This window comes from Hippopotamus amphibius, chromosome 9, assembly GCF_030028045.1.
Source record: "Hippopotamus amphibius kiboko isolate mHipAmp2 chromosome 9, mHipAmp2.hap2, whole genome shotgun sequence".
In the NCBI taxonomy this organism is placed as follows: domain Eukaryota; kingdom Metazoa; phylum Chordata; class Mammalia; order Artiodactyla; family Hippopotamidae; genus Hippopotamus; species Hippopotamus amphibius.
The window spans coordinates 124,110,734-124,138,116 of NC_080194.1; the positions used below are offsets into that span (position 1 = coordinate 124,110,734).

At 44.1% G+C, this 27,383-nt stretch overlaps 1 protein-coding gene across 2 annotated transcripts in view; it reads right to left on the reverse strand.

Moving 5' to 3' along the window:
* The window catches only part of CREBBP (CREB binding protein), a 125,629-nt gene that overhangs the window by 8,165 nt on the left and 90,081 nt on the right, over positions 1–27,383 (reverse strand). For both annotated transcript variants that reach the window (XM_057747476.1, XM_057747474.1), the window contains 14 exons: positions 26,679–26,858; positions 25,334–25,523; positions 20,846–20,964; positions 19,769–20,008; positions 19,252–19,340; positions 13,719–13,799; positions 12,095–12,151; positions 8,518–8,595; positions 8,123–8,190; positions 3,869–4,019; positions 3,356–3,502; positions 2,630–2,743; positions 1,017–1,182; positions 532–699 (listed from right to left, as the gene is read on the reverse strand). In XM_057747476.1, coding sequence (XP_057603459.1) covers positions 532–699; positions 1,017–1,182; positions 2,630–2,743; positions 3,356–3,502; positions 3,869–4,019; positions 8,123–8,190; positions 8,518–8,595; positions 12,095–12,151; positions 13,719–13,799; positions 19,252–19,340; positions 19,769–20,008; positions 20,846–20,964; positions 25,334–25,523; positions 26,679–26,858 — 1,848 coding nt within the window. The remainder of the gene's footprint in view (positions 1–531; positions 700–1,016; positions 1,183–2,629; positions 2,744–3,355; positions 3,503–3,868; positions 4,020–8,122; positions 8,191–8,517; positions 8,596–12,094; positions 12,152–13,718; positions 13,800–19,251; positions 19,341–19,768; positions 20,009–20,845; positions 20,965–25,333; positions 25,524–26,678; positions 26,859–27,383) is intronic.

Genomic DNA, 27,383 nt, shown 5'->3' on the forward strand with positions numbered 1-27,383 from the left:
TCTTTAGTTCCCACTGCACCCTTCAGGATGGTGCCTGCACACGGTGGGGGCTTAGTGACCAGAGAGAGTGCACAGATGCATGAACACCCAGCGAAGAGCAGGGGGCAATTTACAACAAAGTGAATGAATGAGGCCTGGCAAAAGTCTCCTCAAGTTATTTTTCAAATGAACTGATTGGTTCCTGATCATGACACCCGTCTCCATCTCCACCCATCTCTTCTGGGCCCCCTGGTAGGATGCCCTCCTCGCTCATATTTCCATGCCTCAGCCCCGCCGTCCTGCCCAGAGACACCAGAGCAAGCCTCTCCATCCACCTAGTGGGGGGTGTGTCTCCAGCTCGCCTAGAGCCCAGTGTGGGCTGTGCCCCAGGTCCAGGCCTGCCCTGCGGTGGGCGGTACTACAGTGAGGTTACGTATGAAAACACCACCACAGACAGACGAGACCACGTCTTGAGAACTGAGCAGCCCACACTCACTCCCTGACCTGCTAGAGCACAGCCTTTAGCACACGTGCTGGGGCCCCGGGCTTTACCTCCGTGGTCTCACTGGCCGCAGTGCTCTCTTCCTTCTTCCTCTCTTCTTCCTCCTGTTCCAGCTCTTTAATGCTCTCCTCCAACACATTAGGCCAGAAGTCACCCTCAAAATAGGGCAGCTCCTTGGCGCTAGTGAGCCTGTCTTCAGTCGCTTGTTTGAAAATATCCTGGAGAATGAACAAGCACAGCGGTGAGACGAGGGGGCCTGGGTGACACTCTGGGGAGGGGGCTTGGGGCCACAATGTGGGGAGGGGACTGCACACTCCCATGGCACACAACTTCACAGGCTCTGCTGCCACTGCTCGCAGACTGCCAACTGCAAATATTGACAGTGGTGAAGTTGCTTCTAAGTTTATGCTTTTAAAAATTAAAAATTTTTCCTCTCCTACACTAGTAAGTAGATGTAATTCTAACCCGCGTGAGCACGGAGGAAGACACCTGAAGATGTGGGAGTCCCCCGCCCCCAATCCCGTGGTGAGGGCACCTTGTAGTCATGGATGATGCGCTCGGCAAAGGCCTTGTCCAGCATCTTCTTGTACCACTCCTGCAGGCGCTTCGGCTTGGGGATTTTTTGATCAGGGGGGTGGCAGTGGAAGATGTAGTCGTCTCCTTCACTTGGGGGACAGGCCCAGATGTGTCCTGTTACATACCTGCAGGACACACACACAATTCAGATGGAAGCAATGAGCTAAATCATCCCTGCCTTCAAGGAGGAACAGCTGATGAGCAGGGACCAAAGCAAGGACAGAAAAACTATGAAGAAAAACAACAAAAAAGAAATTACACAATGCTTCTGGCAGAACATGTGAGAGGTGTGAGAGACTCCAAACCAGTGTGCTGGGGGAGGGGTAAGGGTAAAGTCAGATCTCTAGAGAGCACAAACACAGCCTGGAAATTGGCCCTAAGGTACCTCCCTGTTGGGTGTGCATGTCAGGCAGGGGCTGAAACCTCAGCCCCTCAGAAAGGGAACCTATGACACAAGAGAGAGCCTGGCGACGCATCAGGCATATCAGATGGCTTGTCCCCAGGGTGGATGCACTGAACTTCCTATCTACTTTCTCCTGCACATTGGAAAGGCAGCAGAGTATTTCTTTCTAAGGGGTTAAAGTCAAAATAGATCTCATTCATTCTGCTCAAGACACTTCAATCAAACACCTCTTTTTCAAATTTGGGAAAGAAACGTGATCTAGAACATAAAAACAGAGATAGAAAAAGAAGTCAGACACAAGAGACCACACCTGGTAGGATTCCATTTCTATGAACCATCCAGAAAAGGCACATTTATGGAGACAAAAAGGAGATTAGTAGTCACTGGGGGCAGGGATCCAACAAGGGATGAATAGCAAATGGGCACAGGGGTCTTACAGGGGCGGGGGGATGCGGATGAGAATGCTCTGAAACGGATTCATGGTGACAGCTCATCGCTTGCTAAAGTTACTAAAAATCACTGAAATGTACACCTGAAACAGGTGAATTGTATGATACATAAAATACACCTCAGTAAAGTTTTTAAAAAACAGACTAGGGGCTTCCTAGGTGGCGCAGTGGTTAAGAACCCGCCTGCCAATGCAGGGGACACGGGTTTGGTCCCTGCTATTGAGCCTGCGCTCCAGAGCCCGTGAGCCACAACTACTGAGCCCATGTGCTGCATCTACTGAAGCCCATGCGCCTAGAGCCTGTGCACCACAACGAAGAGTAGCCCCCACTCACCGCAACTAAAGAAAGCCGGCGCATAGCAACAAAGACCCAACACAGCCAATAAAAACAAAAAACAAAAAAACCACTGAATTGTACACTTATGTGATATATAAATTACATCTCAATAAAGCCATCTAAAAAAAAAAAAAAATCCAGACTAGAATATGAGAAGAACAAAGAAAGCAGGGAAAGCACATGCGCTGTGCTGGGCGCCCCAGACCCACGTGGCCCAAGAGAGCATTTGGCTGGAAAGGGCTCTGGAGACCTCTCAGTCCATCTAAGGACACTGAAATAAAAACACAAAAAATCTTAAAAAATACTTGTGTTATTTCACAAAATATATACACAGTGAAAATTTAAAATGGGTTATTAGTTCTGAATAATATGAATTGAACTTACCCCAATTTCTTCACATACTCTAAATATCCAATCAGGATCTCATGGTAAACAGCTGTTCGGAGGCATCGGGGTCGGAAGAAATGAATACTGTCCAAATAAGATATGTACACACGCCTGGGGGGCAGGGTGGGGAGAAATTAATTGAAAGTTCAGGTTACCTCCCAAACCTGAAACCAGATACCAGCATCCAAAAAAGCTCCAGAAATAATTTCTATTTTGAAAGCATTTATGCTGCCCACAAACAGGACATAAGAAAACTGCCATCACCAAGCTCTGCTACCAATCAATAAAATGGAATTCAATTTCGTCACTGAACTAAGAAGCAATGCCATTACTCTCCACGGAGAACTGTGGATAGATGAGGGCAAACTAGGAAAAGCTACTTCCAATTCCCTATCACCCAGATTCTTGACTGAGCGTCAAATAACTCTCAGCAGAGGTGTGACATTTTCATAGGTGCATCAAAGAATGCTCGGGCCTGTGCAACAGTCTCCACCCCCTTAACTGTAGATTTCCTGCCCCAGGTAAGACAGGCGCAACAGCAAGACCAGGATCAGAACCCATGTGTACTCACAACACAAAACACTCTACAAAGAGTCATCAAAACTTTTCACTTCCCACTGGCTTAGCCGAAAATGAAACTAACGAAACTAGCAGCTAAGACTTTTAAAGTCTTAGTTGCTAGCATAACACGTGACACGCACCCCAAAGAAGCTAGAGGATTACCTTGTATTTGGAGGGGGGCAATCAGAGCCATACTCTTGAACGTGCATCCCAAAGAAGCACACATCCACTCCGTCAATCTCCTCAAAGGCAAAGAGTGCTTTGGTTCTATACGGGAAAGATTCAGACATTTCCCCAGAATCCACAAACCTGAAATAGAAGAGCCTGATGTTTGCATGCATCACCACCGTTTACAAAGTGCTTTACAAATGAGACCTACTGCTGCTCCAAACCCGCTCAGTGCAGAGGAGCTGGAGGTGAGGTCGTCGCCCCTTCTGACCAGTGGCCCAGAGCTCCTCCACTGGTCTGGGGAGCTCAGAGCCTTGATCCCATCTTTTGTAACACTGCTTCACTCAAATTTCACCTCCCCTAATGAATGTGGAATACTGAAAGAAGGGTGCGTACACACTAACTTATGAAAAGCTTTCAAATTAAGCAAACTCTAAAGCCTTGCCAGAAAGCAAGGGTCTGGGTAACCAGGTGGGGTGCCCGCTGGAACAATGGGTGCACACGAACCGTGACTTCATCCCAGGCTTGACCTCCACTGTCTTGTCTGAGCTGGCCACTACACGGACAAACACCTCCCCAGCTTCAGGATGATTCTGTCGCCGCAAAAACTTGTTGACTCGGTCTTCCAAGTGGTTTCCCAACCGTGTGGTCTGCAGCCCTGCAAAGTCCAGAACAAGCAGATGAGAGGGCTTCAGAAGGGCTGGAGCCACAGAATCCACCTCTTTCTTTCAATGTAGTCTGGTATTTTAAGGATTAACATTCTCTGAATACAGAAGGGATCTAACGTGTCCTATGAGGAGAGTGTTTTATAAGAGAAAGGTGGACCCTGGAGTCTCAGGCATTCCACACACTGAAAACTGCTGTCAAATGCCCAATATTTCCATTTCTTTTTCTAACTGTAAGGGGCAGAAGAGCCACAAAGGTGGACCCAAATCTGAAAGAAGATGGGCTCTGGGGTAAAGCAGGAGAGCAGGCACGAGGGAGCCTCACTGGGTCCACCCTGCCTCCTGCCTCCTGCCCCACGCACCCAGGCCCTGGTGAGACAGAGATCTGGCCCTGGCTGCACCCACATGGCTGCTCGGTGTCACAGCTGTGCCCTGAGGCCGGAACCCACACCTGAAGAACTCTAACAGAAATGGGGAGCCTGCCACTGCTTTCCCTGGAAGGCAGGGCTGCTGCAGCCTCAAAGACAGGATGGCACAAATGCCCCTTCCTGCCCGGCTCCGAGGAGAGTCCTGGTGCAGAGTCTGAGACAGCTAAGCCAGTATGCAGCCAAGGACTACCTTGCTCTGTAAGCATTCCAATCCTGGGCAGCAGGGGACACTGTCCCAGGACCCAGGCCTGCCCAACACCATTCCTGGTGGGCTCTCCAGCCCTGCCCCTCTGCACCCTCCCTCTCCCAGGGATGGCTGTGACAGCAGTCACACAGCATATAAACACATACAGTCACAGCATAAACTCTGTGCATATGGGGAAAAAAGACTAGGTGGGAAAGCTGCAAAAGGTTCACAGTGACTATTTATAGATGATAGGAGTTTAGAAGATTCCTTACTGAGGTTAAGAAATACCTGCAAAATTTAGACTATTTAAAATTTAGTTTCTCTGCAATACGCATACCAATGGTGAAGTTTTCTGCCTAGAAAAATTATACCTCAATAAAAGTGATTTAAAAAGAAAAAACTTCACGACAGCAATGAAATAAAGTCCCCATTAAAAAGTCAAAACTTTCAAAGCTACAAAAATGAGGGGAAGTAGAATTATGATGTTGCACACTTTCCACAGCTGTGTAGTCACACTCTGGACCCCCTTGTTGCAATCTCCCATGGCTGAGACAACCATCCTAAGAAATAGAGAATTACGTGCAAATGACTTACAACCATCTCATCTATTCTTTGCAAAGCCCCGAAGAAAATGCTCACGTTCTCGCCCCCAAGTGCTCTCGCGCACATGAGGTTGCTAACCAAGTTTTGTTCTCTCGTGAGGCGGCTTCCAATCCAGAAAAGGAGGACACAGCTAAGAAGGGCCACCCTGCGCGGTGCAGGGGACTCCCCCTTCCCTCATGAAACTATGATCACACACACTATGACTTTCCCATAATGAACAGGAGTAAAACTTCAAAATTAGGTCTTCCTGTTTTTTTTCCAAATCACCTGAATTACCTGTACTAAAAACACAGTTTTTAAATGAGACACTTATGACAGTATGGTCACAAGCACCAAACTGAGTGCCACGAAGATAAGAGGGCTGGAGAGGTGCTCCACTGTGTCCCCTGAGAGAAGAGTCACAGGTTTTACACATGGGACGGCACCATGAGAACCTGGAGAGCAGCCAACACGTGCTCAGAGACTCAGTACTGGGGAAAGAAGGGCTGTTCTCACCCTGCTGTGACATGAGGAGGCATCCTCCAGACCAGCAAGTTCAGCCACCGAGGGCAGGCCTTTTGGCAGCAGCTCCTCCCCCTGGACAGCAGGCCAAGGCTGCACTCACTCTGACGCTGCCTCCAGCTTCCCAGGGGCAGCCACGTGCTGGTTTAGGCTCCCATTTCCACTCCCCATAGCCCACCTGTGCTGCAGGTGATGGCCCGGTACATGCCTTTAGGCACACGCACAAATATCTTTGTAGGAGACACGCGTCCAAGTGGAACTGCTGAGTCTAAAAACGGACATTTTAAACTGTACCCCATCATGTACATTTTCGACCATGGCACATGCTGGGGGCCTTGTTTTCCCTTTATGTGATCAAATCCTTCAGCCTTTTGTTTTCTGACCTCTGGGTTCTATCTTTTTTAAGAAGGCTTTTCATAATTGAACACAGTAAAAACACTCTCTTACTCTGACATTCAAAGCACTTGCAGTTGTTACTTTTTGCCCCTTTAGCCGCTTGAGTTGTGTTGTGCGTGTGCTGTTGGTGGGGAGGTGGTTTTGGGTGGATGGTCAGTTGTTTAGTATCACTCGCTGACCAGCTGCTGGGAGATATTTTCAATGCAGCTGTTCCTCTGCATCCACGGGGGACTGGTTCCAGGAATCCCCCAGATACCAAAATTCAAGGATGCTCAAGTTCCTCACATAAAACGGTGCAGTACACACGGCCCTCTGTACCCGCAGATTCCACATTTGTGAACACGGAGGGCCTGCTACACTAAGTCAGTGCAAATACCAATGAGGCAACCTCTCTTTTGCGACTGACAGACACTTGCATAGATGATGCTAACAGATGTTCAAATGAAAAACCAAGGGGAGACACTACACTTCTAAGGTCCTTTTCTGTAAGTGAAGGTCCCTCATCTTTAAAGCTCATCTGGCAAAGGTCCACACATCCCTCTCTACCGTTCACTGGACACTGGGGTGAGGTGGGGGCTGGACCAGCTCTCAGGTTCTCCTGCACCCCACCACACCTCCACCCCTCTCTCTTCCGGCAGCAATTCCTGTTTTGGTCACCAAAGCTCTGGCTCAGGAAAGTGATTCTAAGTTGCTGACTGCTTTAGTGACATCACTCAGAATGGATCCTTTAAAGCAGGGGTTCTCATCTGCAGCCCCCAACCTAGGACATCTGGTAATGTGTAGAGACATTTCTGATGGCCACCATTAACGGGGGGTGGGGTGGGGAGTGTTCCTGGAATTTAGTGGGCAGCAGCCTGCTGCTAAAATTCTACAAAGCACAAGACAGCCTCCATAACAAAGACTTCTCTGGCCCAAATGTCAGTACAGAAAATCTGATATACAGAAAAATATTATAATAACCGGTGAATTCATCAATATTTCAAAAAGTTTTACAAGAGTGAGTTTAAGTGATAGGATAACTGTGGATTTTGGTAATGACAGAGTTTGAAGTTGAATTAACATTGACGAGCAAGGCTTCAGAGGGTTTCCTCCTTGCCTGCCACCCTTTCCTCCTCCTGCCTGCGGACCTCTCCCTCCATCCCATCTCTCTTCTATTCTAGCTCCTCAGATGACCCAGCTCTTGCTGGGGACCCCATAAGCGGTGTGTTAGTTGCCTGTCCTGCTGGAGAAAACTGAGAGCAGGAGGGAGCCCCAGGCAAGTGAGCTTTAAAGGCACTGCTGCAGGGGATTTTCTCATTCAGGTTTGCCATCAGCTCAGGAGAAGGTGGCCCCAGCACTTCAGAGCCGAGTTGACAAAGGTGACAAACCGTACACTTTTGAAAAGTGTCCTCTCTAAAAAAGTGAAGTCTACTTAAGAAAAGTTACTCCTATAACAACAGGGTGCTCTCTCTGCGCCTTGCAGACACAAGCAGCCGCTCTCAATGCAGCAGCTACGCACCCAACCAGCCCTCGTGCAGACCAGGCTCCTGCCTGTCCTGGGGATGTTGGCTGATTCCCAGAGGGCCCCAGAGGGTCACTTTTCACAACAGCGGGGCCCACACCTACCAAAGGGCAAACAGCTGCCCCCACACGTGCCCAGGGCTAAGCGTGCCCTGGGGTGTGTGTATGTGTTATTTCTAAGCTACTTGATCTGCTGACAAATTTCCTCTCTCAGAATTCACAAGTTTACCTCATAACTAAGTTTCTAAACTTTCATCTAAAACACAGACTGATCACAAAGCTGACTTTCATATGAAGATCAAAGCAAATGATTCTCTTTAACGGTAAGACAAGAAAAATACAAAGTATTAGAAAACAAACAGATAAAAACCCTGGACAAGCGAGCTCCAAAGCCATATATTAAAGGAACCAAAGGAAGAAAAAACGTACACACGTTTCCATAAGGTACAGACCAGGAAACAGAAAACTTTCCACAACTTACTCTTAGCACTGAATTTGTTTTCTTTTCGAGTTCTGCCCGTTTTCTTCAAGCAGTTGTCACACACAAAGCTGCAAAAAAATAATGGGTGTGATCAGATTATATAAAACAGTATATGTTGCCAAATCAGTGAAATGCAGCATTAAAATACTTTGTTGGCAATTTAAATCACATCATTATACAAAAGTGAAGAGGCAAACTGCTTTGATTCTAATTCCTAAAGCGGGCAAACACTTAAGAGTTAAATTTGGAACAAACTGCCTCCCATCTAATTGCCAGAGCCTTGCTGACAGCAATGAAGGAAACCTTGCAGTAGCAGCCGGCATGCCCCCCCCCACCCCCCCAAGACCTGCGTTCCCTTTCTCGAGATCACAGGAAACCACCAGGAAATTACTCACCCTGAAGGCCAAATGATATCATAGTGGAGAACGCAAATCTGATGCATCTTCCGGCCACACTCCTTGCAATCAACGAAACTAGAAGACAAAGAAAGTGCACTGTGACACATGGAGCCACACAACGCAGCTCCTGCGCTGTGCTCACACCCTGTACCCTTGAAGACTTCAAGAATCTGAGGCATTAATGCCCTCTCTTGACTAACTGAGCCATATTTCAAAAAAGGCATCACTATGATATTTTCTATAGGAAAAGCTGACTTTCTCCCCTTCTTTGTACAAATGCCTCTTTCCTGTCTTCTCCCAATCTCTTTTGCAACCAGAAATGAAAATTTATTTCTAAAAATTATGGGGCTTCCTGGGTGGCGCAGTGGTTAAGAATCCGCCTGCCAATGCAAAGGACACGAGTTCGATCCTTGCTCCAGGAAGATCCCACATGCCGCGGAGCAACTAAGCCTGTGAACCACAACTATTGAGCCCATGTGCTGCAACTACTGAAGCCCACGTGCTTAGAGCCTGTGCTCCACAATAAGAGAAGCCACGGCAATGAGGAGCCCACATACCACAATGAAGAGTAGCCCCACTCACCGCAACTAAAGAAAGCCCGCGCACAGCAAAAAAAAGACCCAACACGGCCAATAAAATAAGTAAATAAATAAATAAATTTATTAAAAAAATAAAAATAAAAAAACAAAAACTGTTAATGATGAAGGCCTATTTTACAGGTCAGTATTTGATACTGCTACACACTTTCAAAACCAGTGCTTGCTCTAGATGACGGCACATGCCTAAATGGACTTAAATAACAGAGAACAATACTGTCAGTGTTACAAACCCTTGTTCTTAAGTCTAGGCACAGGAAATGTCTGCTGAGTTAGTTACAAGAGTGGGAAATGATGGCCTTTGTTCAAGTAAACACTGGAAAGGTCGGGATGCACCACATTGCCCACGCTCTGTACAGCTTCGGCCGGGGCTTACCTGGGCCCTGCCACCTCACCTAGGAATCAGAATTGCCAACATTTTTTCAGCCATGCCCTTACAGCCACCACAACTTACACCCCGTGGAAGGCTGAAGGGGCTAGAAAGCACCACATCTCTCCAAACAGTCCCAGCTCTTCCTGTCAGCCTACATGTCGAGCCCCGTAACCCAAGGCCCACTCTCACTACTGCGCTTGAGTCCCTGGCCCCTGACTTTCCCACTGCCCTTGCTGAGCAAGCGTTCCACCATAGATCGAGCCCAATCCAGCTTCTCTGTTGCTGCTCTGTCAGAGGGGAAAAGCACACACCCAGGCAGACTGTGCAGAACAGCAGTGGCCCTCATCAGCCGTCCTCAGTGCTCTCTGCTGAGAGATGCTCCCCAGCTGCTGCCCCAGCACACACAAGAGGAAATTAAGCACCCTCTGCCCCTTTGTCCCATTGGGGCTCCATCCACGCTCCCTACCTGCGCTCCACTGAAGCTCACCTGCAGTGTTGGTGAACGTCTCGTGTCCTTTCACATCTTTGTGTCTAGAATGCTCTGCCCACCACCCCAACACCTGCTTCAGATGAGTGTCACCTTTCCCACTGGGCCAGGGGCCCTCCCTCTGGACCACCTTTCTGCCTCCTGCTGCCTGTGCTACGATCCATCTGTCTGTCCTAGTGGAAGACGAGCAGCTGGAGGACAGGCCCCCTTTATTCATCTGTGTCTTCCCCACTGCCTGGCACCTACTACTTCAATGTAACAAATTCTGAAATTGAAAAGTGAATATAGAAACTAACACAACACTGGAAATACTCCAATATAAAATAAAAAAATTTTAAAAAAGTGAATATAAATCACAGGGAAACAGGAAAACCACTGGGGAGGACAGAATGTAAACAGGGAGATGGCCAGTCAGGACAAATAATCCACTATCACTAAAGAGACTGAAGAGATGGGGAGCAGCCTCCTCACATACCAGGCACTTTGCTAAGTAATCAGTGTGCCCCCCCGCCCCCGCAGGGCACTGCTGGCAGGAGAGACTAATTCAGCTCTCGATGTAAGTCTGGAGTCTTCCGCTGGAAGCTGGGAAGTTGAGCCAAGGGAGGGGAGGACCTGTTTCTCAGCACCACAGCCACATTTACCAAACTCCCGACAGTGCTGGAGCCTATGCTCACCAAGCAGCCTGAATGGGCATTCACCACAGTGACAGAACAAAACAGGCATCTCCACACACTGGGATACCCTCAGGACTCAGCTTTGGGGACCTAGGGGCGGCAACCACACGGAAGGAGCTTGGAGGCCTCTTTAAGGGGTATTACAAAGCGAACTTTGCAAACAGTATTCTCATTGATCACTGGAGGAAAAAAGTATATAACAACGACCTTTGAAAATACACCATACCAGGGACTTCCCTGGTGGCAAAGTGGTTAAGAATCCATCTGCCAATGCAGGGGACATGGGTTTGAGCCCTGGTCCAGGAAGATCCCTTAGTTGCCAAGGAGCAACTAAGCCCATGCACCACAACTACTGAGCCTGCACTCTAGAGCCCACGAGCCACAACTATTGAAGCCTGTGAGCCACAACTACTAAAGTCCGTGTGCCTAGAGCCTGTGCTCCACAACTAGAGAAGCCACCACAATGAGAAGCCTGCACACTGCAATGAAGAGTAGTCCCCACTCGCTGCAACTAGAGAAAGCCCACATGTAGCAATGAAGATGCAGTGCAAGGAGGGAAGGAGAGAGGGAGGGAGGGAAGGAAGGAGGGTGGGAGGGAAGGAAGGAAGGCGGGAGGGAAGGGAGGGAGGAAGGAAGAAAATACACCATCCCAAAGATGGTGGCAAGAACACACAACACCGGGCTTCTCAAAAGTTTTTTAATTAATTAATTTTATTGGCTGTGTTGGGTCTTTTCTGCTGTGCGCAGGCTTTCTTTTAGTTGCGGTGAGTGCGGACTACTTTTCGTTGTGGTGCACGGGCTCCTCATTGCCGCAGCTTCTCTTGTTGCGGAGAACGGGCTCTAGGCGCGTGGGCTTCAGTAGTTGCAGCACATGGGCTCAACAGTTGTGGCTCACGGGCTCTAAAGCGCAGGCTCAATAGTTGTGGTGCACGGGCTTAGTTGCTCCGTGGCACGTGGGATCTTCCTGGAGCAGGGATCGAACCCGTGTCCCCTGTATTGGCAGGAGGATTCTTAACCACTGCGCCACCTAGGAAGCCCCCTCATAAGTTTTTAAAAGTCGTTTCTAAGAGTTTTTCTTTCTCAAATTTCCCTTTAAACGATACTAGCACTCCTCCACCAAATACTCCTACCTTTAGTCTCTACCACTAAATGGTTTCTTAAAGACAACAATGACCAAGTTATTACAGAGATTCTAACAGAACCAAAACATCCATCTAATCTTATCATTGTTAAAATTCAGTAGCTGGACAACATGCTACAGAGACATACATTTTCTGTGTGAGTTAAAAAGGAGTCCACATTTGAAATAACTCCACACAAAAAATTCCACCCAGGGTAATATATGTATTTCCAGGGTCTTCTCCCACAACCCAACCAATAAGGAGGAACTTTTCTGATCTGAAACTAAAACCTAAAAGTCAGAAAGAAACAGCTGTATACTCACGGTTCAGGATCTAAGGTATCATTTTTCTTCTTTTCAAATTGATCCTTTGAAATTGTCCTTGTTTTTTTTTTGGGGGGGGGGGAGGAGGAAAAGGAAAAGTGTTAATTAACTAAATTTATCTGTTGAGTATGAACTATAGGGTCTCTGGGATATTATTCTGTAACTAGTTCTTCACATAAGAAGTAAATGATGGTCAGCTGAAATCTCAAGTAGATGTAATGATGGCGTGAACATACAGAATTTAATTCTATTGAAAGCACTACTTTATTTTTCTCTGCCTTCCCTGGAATATTTCCTCCAAACTATCATCAGCTCTTTTTACAAGATTTAATTAAGGCTAGTCAAAATACGGTGGCAAAATGATGATGAGATTCAAACCTGTTAGTTTCCAATCAAATCTATACAGTGAATGGCTGCTGAATTTGACCAACATTGTTATAACCAATTCTTCTAATTACAATATTCCTGCACTGACACAAGTCCGCATGTATTTGGGGATATTTTACTTATTCTTAAAGGGCTGAGTATTCCGTTTCTATCGTCCTTTTGTTATGATCAGTGTATATGTGAATTACTTAATTCACAAAATTATACAATACAATTATTAATCACACAATTGGACCAAAGAATTAAGATGACAAGGGATAGAAAAATAAATTGAATATGTAGAATTTCCACCATGTTGGTTTATATGTCTTATAGGTGGCTATGGTTTGCTCTGCACCTGAATAAAGTAAACCTGAGTTGCAGAGTAAGTGTCCAACAGTGCTGGAAGCTGCTTTGGTGGGAAGCCTTCCCTGCCTGTGAGGGGACAGTCACAAAGTAGACTTCCCAGAGTGGCAGGAATCATGGCAGAGTCAGGAGGAAAGACAGAACCACAAAACGCTGGCAGTCCTAGGCAGCTACGGTGGCTGGCAGGTTTTTGGGTATCTTGAGCATGTAAATGAGCTGACCATCCAATTTGTGGATTTGTTTTTGCTTTTTTCTCAACACATTCTGGCCATTTGCCTACTCAAAAGTAACTCCACCAGAGGATAAGCATCAGGGAGGAAATGGTGGCCTCAGGGAAGGAATGAATGAACTAACGCACGCCTATCCATGCTGGAGCTGTGAACAAGAGTCCAGCCTCCAGCGAGGAAGGAGACACGTGTTCACCGGGGTCTCACCACCTGGGTTCTGTTACCTCCAGCTTAAAGGACAGAGGTTACAGTGGAAGATCAACTAAATGCTGCAGACGAGACTCATTTTTGCTACTGCCAGTTCTGTGACTAGGGTTACCTTTTTCTTAGATGTAACCGAGAATTTACCATCTCCCCAAATGGAAGATGACAGCCACAGGAAAAAGCAAGTGTTTCAGAAAAAGAGACAGAGCAAAGTCAAGAGAGACCACTTGCAGTGCAGTGGGGGCTACAGCATCACGGTCTCGAGCAGAGGGAAGAACGCACAAGTGGTGCTGGGGATTCAGTTACAACAGCTACACTGTAAAGTATAAATGTGGGTACAGTTAACATGAAAAATACACTACAGAAAAGTCACAGTGGCAGTGGTGCTTCCCTTTTAATCATGGACAAGAGGAAAACAACAATTCAGAGTCACCCCCAAAAAATGACAGGATGGTACTTACGTCTGGGGTTGTGAAGGGTCGTCACCCAGGGTAACATTCTCCCCCTGGATCTCTGTGAAACACTTCTCACAGAAATGATACCTGTCAGCAAGAAGGCCATACTTGGGTGAACTGGTCCATCATAACACACAGCCACCCAAGCAACGAAGCCACCAATCAGAGCAGGGCAGATCACCACGACGAAGGGGGGGCGTTGTTGGTTGATTGATGGGTCAGTGAGGACAATGAAAGGAACAGGGGCAGGTGGGGAAGGGCAGGATTAGAGAACAGGGGAGGGAACAAATAGCACAGACATAAAGGTAAGACGCAAACACCAAGACAACACAGAGCAGAAAGCCAAGGCAAAGCATTGATTAGCATTCGGTCTCATTGCACACATCCCAGGCCATCATCACTAACAACAGGCTCGTCCAGCTCCAAGATGCAAATGTTTTCAAGGAGCTGTTAATACTAGAATTGCAAGGAGCCTAAAATTTAGGAGTTTGGATTTTGTTACTACTTAGAGAAAACCAAATATAACTCCAGGGTTTGAGATGGAAAAAATTTACTTTGAATAAAACAGTCTGACAAAAGGCCTTAAAAAAGCAATTTAAACTGAAATAGCTTTATTCTTCAAAATGGAAAATTTATGCTCGACAGCAATGCATAGATTTTATTTCTGGTATTAAGCCAAATCTTTAAAGGTATGAAATGAGCGCTCAGAACTGGTTTTAATTTTCTCCTGTTATTTTTCTCATGTTAATCACTTAATTGGGTTACAACAGAAATGAAACCAAATCCATATTCTAGACAAACATTTAACAGAAATGCAATCGGGGTCAAAGACTTTCCAGCCATTTATCAGTAGGAATATACAGAGGAAAAAACTGTGATATATTGTATCAACAATACAATATATGTAAATCCATGAACAATCTTAAGATTCAATTCTAAGCTTCAATTTAAACTTTTTGGTATTGGAACCAATCATTCATCAATCTGAGATACTCAGTGATTGCTCTGACTTGGGGACAATCCAAGTTAAGCAAATTTAGAGTTAATCTTTAAAGCACAATCTGCATTTGAGAAATTATCCATCACCCCAATTTCTTATAGTACAGAGCCTGGGCTCAAGCTATCAAATAAGCACAGTTAAAATAAAAACTATTAAATGTTTGGAAAGGACACAAATGAGAAATCAACAAAAATGTAGGCTGATGCTGCATAAAACAAGATGGGCACAGAGGAATACTGTAGAAGTAAACAAGCTGAATGAGGTGAATTACACAAGCAAAAGGGATGAGTATAACACAGCGATGGCAGCACAATAAAATGCAGTTTTAGTGCTCAAAACTATGTCTACAAGATGCCAAGAGGATTAGTGTTAAAGACACTGTGACGAGACTTGGAGCGCCACACTGAACCACACAGGCAGAGGAGATGCGGCAGCTTGCAGCTACACACATACACACGCACACATGTGCACACACGCACACGCACAGCTACAAACAACTGAGATTCAGGCCACTGCCTGTCCAGTTCGTGTTCATTACCACTAAAATAGGTCCCCACAAGTTCTAATTCTAATCTTAATTAAACACATTAAGCATTGTGTCTGCTATATTTCACTGACTAAACATATAGTGAATTAAAAGTATAAAACTTTAGGTATGCACACATGTCAAGATTATCAACTTTTCAGATTGTTGATGAGGAACATGACAAGATTCACTCTGTGTAGCAACTGGATTAGTAAGAGTTTCTTGCCGGGACTGGTTTATTTAGAACTAATTCAATCAACAAAGTCTGCCAAGAGTAAAAACTGAGGAGGAACAAACAGATTAACACTGCTGTTTTTAAATATCTCTCTCTTTCTCTCTGAATGAACTACAGTAATATTCTGGCTATTCACTATTTTGTAAATATTTTTATGGAGGCTTGAAATCATGTAGTAAAAGGAATTTCCATGTGTAGGAGGGCATGATCATCAATGGCAAGAAAGAATTAAAGTACAGAAACTACAAACCCATTAAGCAGGAATCAGAACAATACATACAAAAAAATATCTCTTCAACACCAAATTGTTTCCCTTTTAAAAATGAATGACAGTGTTCCAATTCATTATGATCAAACATTCAGCCACTGTGGGTTAGCTCAAAGAGGACTATGGAACACATGAAACGAAATCACCATGATAATTACACGTGAGTCTATAAACAGTTTTAAAATACTGGACAAACTCTTAGCTTTTATTCAAGCAGGACATCAAGCCTAGCAACATCTGGGGAACAAGAATCATAAATCCATCATTTTCCACTGGAGGAAACTGGCCCAGAGTGAAGCACTGATGACCGAATGGCAGCCCCTGGGGTGGCTGCGGAAACCCATGCTCTCTGTGTATAACTTAACTCCCATGCCCCAAAACCTCAGGGTCAGACTCTGGGAGGGACAGAGTGTCTGTCCCAGAGCAAGGCCAGAGATGCCAGAGAATCAAACCTGCTCAGGTGTAAGGGAAGAGGGAGGGGCCCTGGCCTTCCTTTAGCAACCTTCTGAGATGATGACAGCCCACAGAAGGGGGCACAGCCACCCATCTGGTCAAGTAGGCTGAAACCACTCTGGTAATCAGTGGGTGACAGATGTTAATGCCAGACTTGTCCCTATCTTATACCTAGTCCAAACTTTATTCACCATGGAGATACAAAATGGTTCAGAGATCACTTTTCAACCGTAAGAGCCTAGATGACCTTCTGCTTTACGTGAAGGAAGCAGTTTGATGAATATGGAATTGTAAAGGAGAAATGCTTCACATACTCAGATGATGATGTACATCTGTGTACCTAAAGTTAGCACAACATAACTGCAGAGTTCATCTGTAAGGGTAATTTAATGTATGGAGTAAATTTTCAAATGCAGATTGTTTAAGTACCATATCAGTATATACAAATAACTGGGATAATAGATAATATCTATTCTTATATATTGATAATAACTGGAAAAATCTATAGAACAGTGTTCCCAAAATGACTTATTTCAAAATTTCAAAGTATGGAAACAAGTGAAAAAATAACCATAAACTATCTTATATATTAGTTTCACTTGCTTTAACGGTTTACAGAATTTCCTATTCTAAGTGCCCAGTTTAGGACTATAAGTGCCAAAACAATTACTCAAAAGAACACCACAGTGTTCATAAATAGTCATGGTTGAGAATAAAAATGTAAGTAGCTGCAATGTCCATCGCAGAATTAGACCACTGCTTTCACAGACTCACAACATGGTAACTCTTGCAGTTCCATATTCCAGGAAGCACACCTTATGAGATTCAGCTGAGGAGCAGTATGCTCACATTCTTAAAACGTATTACGTGTAAAAGAGAACTTCTTTATGTTTCTCCTCTTAAGGAAAATACATTACTTTTACTCAGTAAAAAATAAGTCCTATATAGAAATAAAACTGGACATTCCAGACTTTCAAAAAATCCTGTTTGCACTCCATCAACAACCTCCTCTGAGAGGGCAGTAGTGCATGCTAATGCCAATCATTCTATTGAACTTGAAGTGCTCTCCACGTAAAGATGGCCAAACCTGTGCAAATCAGCAAAGGCAGGGTCCAAAGGACCCAGGCACAGTGAAACCAACAATGAAAAGGCCCCCAAACTTAAGAGATGGTGGCCAGCAATCTGCTATCTGATCTTCATTCCAGACCCAAACTGTGCTGGGCACTTAGTGGGGGCATTTTTCAGGATTAATTTTAACCTATTCTCTTAAAATTTCATAACTTTATTTTGCTTTATTTGCCATCTAACAGTTTCCAAAGAGAATTCCTATTCATTGTCTCATTGGAGACTGACAACGAAGGGTGTCAGGAAAGGTGCTACTGTGCCCATGTCATGGACAAGAAAGTTAAGCTTGATAGGTTACAGGATGTGCTAAAGGTCATGGGGCTAAAACTGTAAACGGAGGGGCCAAAACCTCTAGAACAACACTTGTCACTATAGGAGAGATTTCATTACAAAGAGGCCACGGTATCATTTCAAACGTCTCGTCTTAAAAAGCTTCTATCGAAAGAAGAGCATGTTAGACGGAAATTGAATTCTGAATGTTAAAATATCTTCAGCAGGGCAGTTGTGCTGGCTGCACTTCCAGCAGAGGTGCCTGTCCGGGGACACCCATCTTTCCCCTGAACCAGCATTTCACTAGGATCAAGTAAGCTGGACAAGGCTTAGCAATCTTGTCTTAAGATATTTTTAGGGTTACCACTTTTTTTTTTTTAAATAGTATTCTGACAGGAGCCATTAATTATCTTGAATATGGTTATTTTTAAATTATTTTTTAATTTTAATTTTTCTGGCTGCATTGCGCAGCTTGTGGGATCTTAGTTCCCCTACCAGGGATTGAACCTGGGTCACCACAGTGAAAGCACCGAGTCCTAACCACCAAACTGCCAGGAATTCCCTAGATATTTTTTTTAAATTAAAATAATTTAAAAATGTAATTGGAAGAAAAATAATCACAAAATTCCACATTATCCAGGCCTCTGCATGTAGCTTTGAACAAATAAAAAAGCCCTGTACTTATCTTCTTCGAAGTATTAGGACATATGTAATTACTATAAGCAAACAAGATAAAAATAACTAGAACATCAAACCCTAAAGCTGACATTTAATACCTGAACCTAAAAACAAAGAACAGGCATGAAGCTTCATCTTGGTCACATAAAGAACTTAGTTGCCAATTCATAAAATGGAGGCAATGCAATTAAATTTGACAAAGAATTACAACCTATGTTTCAAGGCAGGATGCCTTCATGCTATGGCAACATGTGGCCACTTAAAGCAATGGATACAAAGTAGCTTAATTTTCAAAACAACCCCCACCCCCAAAGCAGGAAGTTGTATTTAGGTAAGGGAATTAACAAAAATTATTTTCATTCTCCCTCTACTTAAGATAGGAGATCTATTCTTTAGCCATCTCTACATTTCAAGAGAATAGCAAATATTTCAAAAGCATACCCACCATTCACTAAAGCCCAAAAAAGGCCACCTCATGATAGGGAGTCATTCTTACACTCAATGAAAACACCAATTTCCTTTGTATTGTGCTACTGACTAAAAAGAAAAAGTCTATGGTTTAAAATTTTTAAATGATCTTTCCATCAGACTATCCAGGCCAAATTAGCTAGGCAAATATTTACACACAGATTGGTAAAATACGCCGTTTCAATTTTATTATCTTAAAAAAAGGCACCTCAACCTTTATTAGAGTTACTTACCACTTCAGACTCTTTCTCCTATGGTTACATTTTGGCTTAATGCATGTACCTGATCCAAGTAGTGCAGCAAGCAGTTTGGAGCTTAAAATTTTACACTAGACAAGCATGCTTTTAAGTTAAGAGACCATGGGCCTACCTCAGTGACTGGGAACCAATGAAATTTCAGCCCTTTCCATTGAAACTTCAGGAAAGAAATAATGTACCCAAGCTACAATCAGACGAGCATGCCTTGCCCTAAGACCTTCTTTTTGTCCCATAATTCAGGAAACTGCTCAATGCTTACCTATTCTGATAGCTGTAGTAGGCAGCATCGCGAGGAATTGTACACAGCTGCTTCCCGTAACAGCACAAAGTCTGCGGGGAAAACTCATACTGCAGAAATAAAGGAGAAAATACTAAAAATACATCCCATTTACTGTCATGTAATGTTCTGTCCAATGTGGAGAGTGAGATTTAGCTAGCAAATTATTTCTGTTAGTACACTGGATAGTCTTTTAACGATTCTCGTATCTATTTAAAGACATTTCTGGATACAATGGAACAGAGTTAGGGTCTGAGAGACATTTATTACAGACAGATGAATGGACAGTGGGGCAGCCAGGAATGCTTAATCCAAGGTCTTCCCCCATAAGCACATCTAACTTCAGACAACCAACTGTTTTACAAAAGACCAGACTCCATCTGGGTCCTTCTCAGGACAAAGCTGTGGCCAAAATATTGAGTCTATCATATCATCATAATACCCTCTTTGACTCGATTAACAAGGGTCGTTCATTTTCCAGAAAAAGTTTCAACTGTACCTTGCGTCCACAGCAATATCCAAGGGACTGCATAACAGGGTCAATTTCTTGCTCAAAGACCTCTGCAAGTTTACTACAGAACTTGTAGACCCGGGATGTCTTCCGATTGTAGAGCCAGGCATTGTTAAACATGAGCCAGACATCGTCCACATACTGCCAGGGTTCCTGATACTGCCCTGTATCCAGCTTCCGTTTGATGGTGGAAAGGTCCATGGGATTCTTCACAATGTCAAAATAATCCTGAAAGACAAAACGGTCTCAGTCTAGTGGATTCCCCCAAATTCCAAATGCCAGTCTTATCTGACATCTTTATTTTAAAATAAACTTGGATAAAGTACCAGTATAACTTCCATTTCTAATACTGAAAAATGGGACTTGAAAATAACTTCTGATCCTCCTCTGATTTTACTATCTAAAATTGTAATTAATATTTTCAAGTGTGATCAAATTACTTCAAAGGCAAAGTTAAGGAAAAAGCAATATTAAAAGACTTATTTAATAAAAGAGGTCTTACAATGCCAGATTTTAAAAATAAGATTTTGATCCACTGAATTAAAATGGTGAGCATATTTATCAGACAATATGTTTTTCTAGAGATTCATTCTTGGTTCTAGCAAGCAAAATGAAATTCCAAGACAAACACAAACACTAAAACAAAAAAAGTAATACTGCTAAACGGAATTTGTTGGGTCGCCATGGCCTTTGCAAGAGCACCCAGGGATATCAATGTGAGAGGCCCATGTGTTTTATAAGCAATGTTCACCAACTCTTTAAATTCATTCCCGTAGACAAAATCTTACCCAAATATAAAGCAAGGCTACAGAGGCTGCGTGCCCCAGGGCACACTGCCCCCATCTCACTGCACCCCCCTCCACAGACCCTGGGGCTTAATGGAATGGGGGTGAACAAACATTTCCATCATTAAGACCAAGGTGTATTATTGTTTTGACAGAAAAAATTTTCTTATATTAGGGGAAAAAAATCTTATTTTACCCAATTTTAAGGCATAAAATGAGTATCACGGGTACTCATGAATTACACTGGTAAAGTTACAACGTTTTTATGACATCAACTTACTGGGATTCCTAGGAGCTGGGGATCTACAGGCTGCCGAAAAGGCAAGGACTCTGGATCCTGTCGATACAGCGCTTCTAGGGTTGGCATCAGAGCCTGGCGCAACTCCTCCGGCTTAAAGACTGCAGTCAGAAAGCACAGGAAACGATGTTATTGACAAGGCACCCAGGCTTCTCCTCCACCTCCATCACTTTTCAAATGGAAACCTGGCTGCTTCTGAGAAGGCCCGAATCATCTCCCTCCCAGCCGCGAAGCTTTCAGGAGTCCATGGACATTCTAAAGCTACGATTCAGGGATTTTTAAAACACAGTCACACTAGGGTTTTTATAAAACTGCATTCATGCCATGAGGCAAAAATACCACACTGAGAAGTCTGCTTGTTCAACAACAAGATTTCCAATGCCAAAACTTTGCTGGAACAGAAAAAATGAAGCTAACTTCCAAGTATGCTTCACTGATCAAACGGGTGGATGCAGAGCCATTTTCAATGGAAGGGGCCTTTCCTCCTCTGAGGAAACTTTTCTGTCCTTGGTTCAAGTAAACTCAGACCACCTGAGACAAATGGGTTTGTATTACAGCCTCACAAACAAATGTATACAGTAAGAGAACTACAAAAATAAGTATTTTCCCCGGAAGTTCCGTGTTGTCCCGCACACGTATTAGTGCCCCCAAGTCTCTAATCTCTTGGCCAACCCATTTCTGACAACGCCTTCTGCTGTCGCCAACGTAAGGACAAGCACTGGCTGCCAAATACACTCAGGACAGTCACTCACATGAACCCCTCATGAGTTCTAAGGACACGGGAAACGTGTCCGTGAAGGCAAGAGGGAGTGTCACCTGCCCCCTCGCTCACATACACTCCTAATCATCAGAGGCAAACACTGTAAAAGGGTTCTGATGACCTAGGTTCTAAGTGATGTGAGGTTTCCACTTTGCGGTTTTTTGAATTTGAAAAAAAAATCTACAACAGATACGTAAGAAACTGTAATTTACAAATCAGACTAAAATACCATAAAAACTTAAAGTTCCAGTTGGGAAGTGGCACGCACTGAGTATATCAAGAGATGAAAACACCGGCTGAGAAGTTTCCAGAGAGTTTGTTGACATCAGAGCCAGGAAATGCCCAGGTGTTCTGACTGACCTCCTGAGGAAACAGTCTCCTGTGCTCCAGGACACCTGGTGGTCAGCGAGCATGGGAGACACCCAGTGCAGACACTCCCCTGCAGGTGCAAAGGCCTGTTCTCGGGAGCAGATGTGCCCTGTGAAGCCTCATGAAACACACACAAATTCTGCTTTCACCTAACCCCCTTTCTTCCAGTCTGTTTTTAACAGAGATGAAGCAGCATTTGGTTTTCTTTGAATAACTCTTCACATGAAAACAATTCTTTAGCTAATCAATTGCTTTTTCATTCTTCTAGACCAGGGGTTGGCAAACCATGACCAAATCTGACCAGCTGCCTGCCTTTGTATGGGCCTGGGAGCTAAGAATGGTTTTAAGGATACTATTTCACGATACGTGAATTACACAAAATTACTTTTTAGTCTGCCAAAATAAAGCTTTATTAGAACACAACCACCCTCGTTTGTGCACATGTCCATGGCCACTTCCGCACCACAAGGAAGGGCTCAGCAGCTGCAAAAGAAGTCTTATGACACATAAAGCCTAAAATATGCACCACCTGGCGGCCCTGGATAGCGAGCGTGCTGACGCCCCACTCCAGACCCTTTCATCTCCCAGCGTTGATCAAACATATCATGGCCTTATGTGGATCTCACTTTGGATGATCGTTCATTCGTTCACTAAACATTTAATACCTCTGCCAAGGAAAAGTCATTTTCAAACTCCTGTCTTTAACAACCATATTGATGTAATAAGACTCCAGATGAGTGGAAGTAGCAGTCAGAAGCTCTATTTGAAACAAGTTCTCTGCCACTGATTAGTGTGGTATGCTATGAGCAAGTCACTCCACTTCTCCGGCTCAAGACCTTCTCCAGATAATCAGGTGGGGACCACATCAGCATTCCCCAAAGCATGGCCCACGGATGCCTTGGGGACCCCCTTGTAGTCTAATATGGTAGCCACCAGCTATATGTGGCTACTTGAATCGAAATGAATCAATATTAAATAAAATTAAAAATTCACTTCCTCAGGCAAACTTGTCACATTTCAAGTGCTTAGGAGCCACATGTGGCTAGTGACCGCCACAACAGAGAGTGCAGATATACAACACTTCCATCACCACAGAAAGCTTTAGCACTGCCCTAGGCCTTTTCCAGGGGTCTGTGAAATCCATTTCCATGATATAAAACAATTTTCACGATAACACTAAGTCCTCATTTGCCTTTTGCACTGTGTGCTGACATTCACACAGATGGGGCAAAAGCAATGGTGAAGAAAATCACTAGCACTGCAGCATGACCAGGCCGTAGCTCCAAGCTCGACTTTGTGGTCACCTCGTTCTTTGCTGCTGCTGTGCAAACATCAAGGACATCTGCACTTACAAATGTCCTTGATGAAGGAGCCAAAATTCTTACTTTCATTAAATCTCAGCCCTTGGCTACACGTCTTTTATTCTGTACGACAAATTGGGAAGCTGTCATAAAGCACTTCTGCATGCAGTGGTTGTCTGGAGAGAAAGCACTCGTGTGAGTGTTGAGTTGAGAGCTGACGTAACTGTTTTCATGGAACACACAAAACTAGAAAGAATGACTGATAAACAAGCTAGGGTTATTCAGATCTGGGTATGTGACAGACATTTTCTCAAAAATGAACAAAGTACGCCAGTTACTTCCAGAACAACTGACACTATTTGTTACCAATGATAATATCTGGACTTTCATCAAAAATCAGAATTTTGAAAAACTTGTATCTGCCACATAAGCTTACAGCTTGTCAAAGTTTACATGACTTTTTGAAGAGACTCAGTGATATTAATAAATGTGATTTTAAAAAATATCACATAATGAAGTATGTCAACATTTGGAAGATGTGCATAACTCAGTGAGCCAAGTTCCCAGATGACCAAAGGGTCATATTAAAAAAAAAAAAAAAGCAATGGCAAAAAATCAACTCAAAGTACAAGACAGAAGATGGATTCTAACGCCACAGAGTATGAGAAAGTCAGGGCTGTGGATTCAGATTTTTGCACTGCAACTAACCTTTTTTTTAAAAAAAGGAACTTTTACTTGGTGAGTTTCAGTGTAATATCAAAAAAAGAATATTCACAATGATCTGAAAAGGCTACTAAAATACTCTTCTCTTTATTAACCACTTATCTAAGTGGGTCTGGATTCCCTTCATGTACTTCAACCAAACAACAGAATACAACAGTGAAGGCAGAGGCAGATGTGAGAATCCAGCTGTGTTCACTTAACTCTCCAAGTAACAAAATTGCAAAAATCAATGCCATCACTCCAATTATTTTTGTTTTGGAAGTTATTTTTCATAAAAATGTGTTATTTATGGGTGCCATGTAACAGGTTTACTTTTACTTTTTTTTTTTTTGGCACACGGGCTTAGTTGCTCCGCGGCATGTGGGATCTTCCTGGAGCAGGGATTGAACTCATGTCCTCTGCATTGGCAGGCGGATTCCCAACCACTGCGCCACCTAGGAAGCCCCCAGCTTTACTTTTAAATAAATATTAATAAAAACACAACCCATCTAATAGAGTAAATAGTGACAGATGATCCATACAAACAAAAACTTCTCTGGGGTCCTTGATTTTCAGGAACATAAAGAAGTCTGAGACCAGAAACGGAAGGCCTGCTGTCCTCTATCATCTCCAGGGTCTCTTCCAGAAGCAAAACTCCACAGTATCAGCCTAACATTTTTCTGCAGTCTTTCCTAAATGCATCACCTGCACCCTGAACTACATGAACCCCCTTCATGTTTCTATCTGTCAGTCATCTGACAACTTTCCGACCCCCTGTTAGCACCTCACCTTGGACACATCTCAAATGGATTCTATCCAACTTCCACTGTAAGCCCTGCTCATCCTGCTTATTTCAGAACCCAAAGTACCTTCACTTACCTGCTGCCCCTCTTCCTGCTGTACTAGTTACTGGGTTCTACTCTCCCATCCCCTGACTTTGGGCACTTACTTTCCTGTCTGTTATCAGCAGAAACCTACAAACTTCAGTGCACAGGGTTGCCACAGTGATAACTTCCCTAACATCAAGCTCCCAGGCATCCTGCTGGAGTCCGTCAGTGGTGCTCCACAGAATGCCAGGTAAAGCCAGCACCACCCCAGACAGGCCGCTCGTGGGCTGCCCCTCAGAGCCCCGGTTGCTTCTCGTTTCTACCACAGACCCCGCAGGCTCGCACCCTGGAGTCCAGCTCACTGTCACCATCTCTAAAACCTGGGGAATGGCAAGCAAGAAGGATAAAAGGAAGAATGGAATTCCTTTTCTGCTTTAGCTTTTAATCCACATAATGCACTCCCAACACGATGGAAAAGCAGCACCATCAAGTTCACGAGAACATGACCTACTTTTTTTGCGAGGCTGCGAAGGAGAAGTGGACTGAGAGGCTGTCCCATTGGCACTACTTTCTTCTTCCTCTTTAGCTTCAACTTTCACTTCAGGTTTCTTTTCATCCACTTCCATTGGTTCCGACTTCTGCTCTGTTGTGTCTGTTTCTTCTTTAACTTGAGAAGATCCTTGTAAGTCCTCCTCCATCATCTTGAGAAAAACAAAATTACAGACAATGATATATGAATATGAAAGACCTTTATTCTAACTCAGCCTTATTGGAAGGCTCTTAAAAATCTCTATGGGCTTCTTAAAACCTTTCCCTAGGACTTCCTAGGTGGTGCAGTGGTAAGGAATCCACCTGCCAACGCAGGGGACACGGGTTCAAGCCTCTGCCCTGGGAAGATTTCACGTGCCACGAAGCAACTGAGCCCGTGTGCCACAACTTGAAAAAAAAAAAAAACCAACAACGTTTCCCTAGTCAGAGCTGCACTGATCACTCCTTTTCTCTCCCACAAGAAGGGGTGCGTGCCTGCTGAGTCACTTTAATACAGTACCAGTGCATTACAGTCCTAAAATTTTTAAAATTTTTACATGCTAGAGTGCTTAGAAATTTGGATACACATTGTATACACCATTAACTGCTCAACAGTTTTACATATATTTCTAATTTGGAACAAGAATTGCCTCAAAAATTGTGGGAAGGATCAGAAATCCAAATGCTCAGAGGGCCAGGCAGGTGAAGCTAATAAGAGCAGCAGGAGGTGTGGTGTGAGGCCAAGTGGAGCAGTGCAGACTCTGGAAAACTAGAGAGCCCACGACCATCTCAGAGCCACAGCTGGTGCTCCCACCCAGACTGCTGCCACACAGGAACGCAAGCACAGTGCTGGCAGAGCTTATTTTTCAAGAAAAGCCAGAAATTCAGAGTTTTATTTGTAATTTCCCATTTTAAAAATAATTGTGTGGGCCAAAAAAACACACTTATAGGCTGGATTCAGCTCATGGTCTGCCAGTTTCCAATTTCTGCCACAGGTTAATTAGTAAAAGAACACACCTCTTGTACAGTCTAACTCTGCAGAATTCTAAATGAATGAAGAATGGCAATGAAAACGTTGGATGATTTAAACACTTAAAATATAAGCACTTGCTCTTCACTTCTGGCAAAATAAAATAAACCCATACCTAATACCTAAAAATAAATAACCAATCTATTTTTAATCTCTTTCCAACCTGAACATTAATTGAGCAGGATACTGAAACAGAAAGCAGGGACATGCATGGTGGACGCCTGGTGCCTCCCCCAAGGACACCTCAGTGATGCCTCTGTGTGCAGCACGTCTATTCACTCCCAGGAATGGCACCTACCGCAGCCCCAGGCTCTGCCTTGGGTTCAGCGGCATCGGGCTCGGTGTCCTCGGTCTTGACCTCAGCCTTCATTTCTAGCATTGGCACATCGGGTCCTGGCTGCTGGGAGTTGGTTTCGGCGCTGGCCACTGAGGATGGAGTGGGGACCCTGTTATCAATGCTGGCTGCTGCCTGGGAAAGCTGTGGAGAAACCAAAATCATTTACTTCTGTAAGCAATATAAGTGATCTTAAACCCTGATGCTCATCCCTGAAAGAATTCTAAGTTTTCTAAGATTTATCCAATGGAGTTTTAAGTAAACAAAAGAAAATGTAAAATTACAAAGGGATCTTATTTAGAGATAAGAAATATAAAATAAGGATCAATAAGCACATTCCCTTTGGAGAAATATAAACAGTATTGTCATCTTGGGGTTGCTGTTGGGATTAATTTTGACATTTTATAAATAAATATCTTCAGTCCCCATGAATAAAGTTAATGTATTTCAGGGGGAAGAAGGTTTTTAGGTTAGACTGATAAGAAAAGAGACACTACGGTTCTGGTGAGAACCGGGGGAGGAATGTGGAGGTGAGGAGAAGCAACCTCAGGCCCCTGTGTCAGCAGGCACAGCCCAGGCTAGGAGAGCACCAGACTGGGTGCTGCCAGCAGAGCATGGGACATGGGACACAGGACATGATGTGACCCTGCCACCTTCACCTCCCAGGAG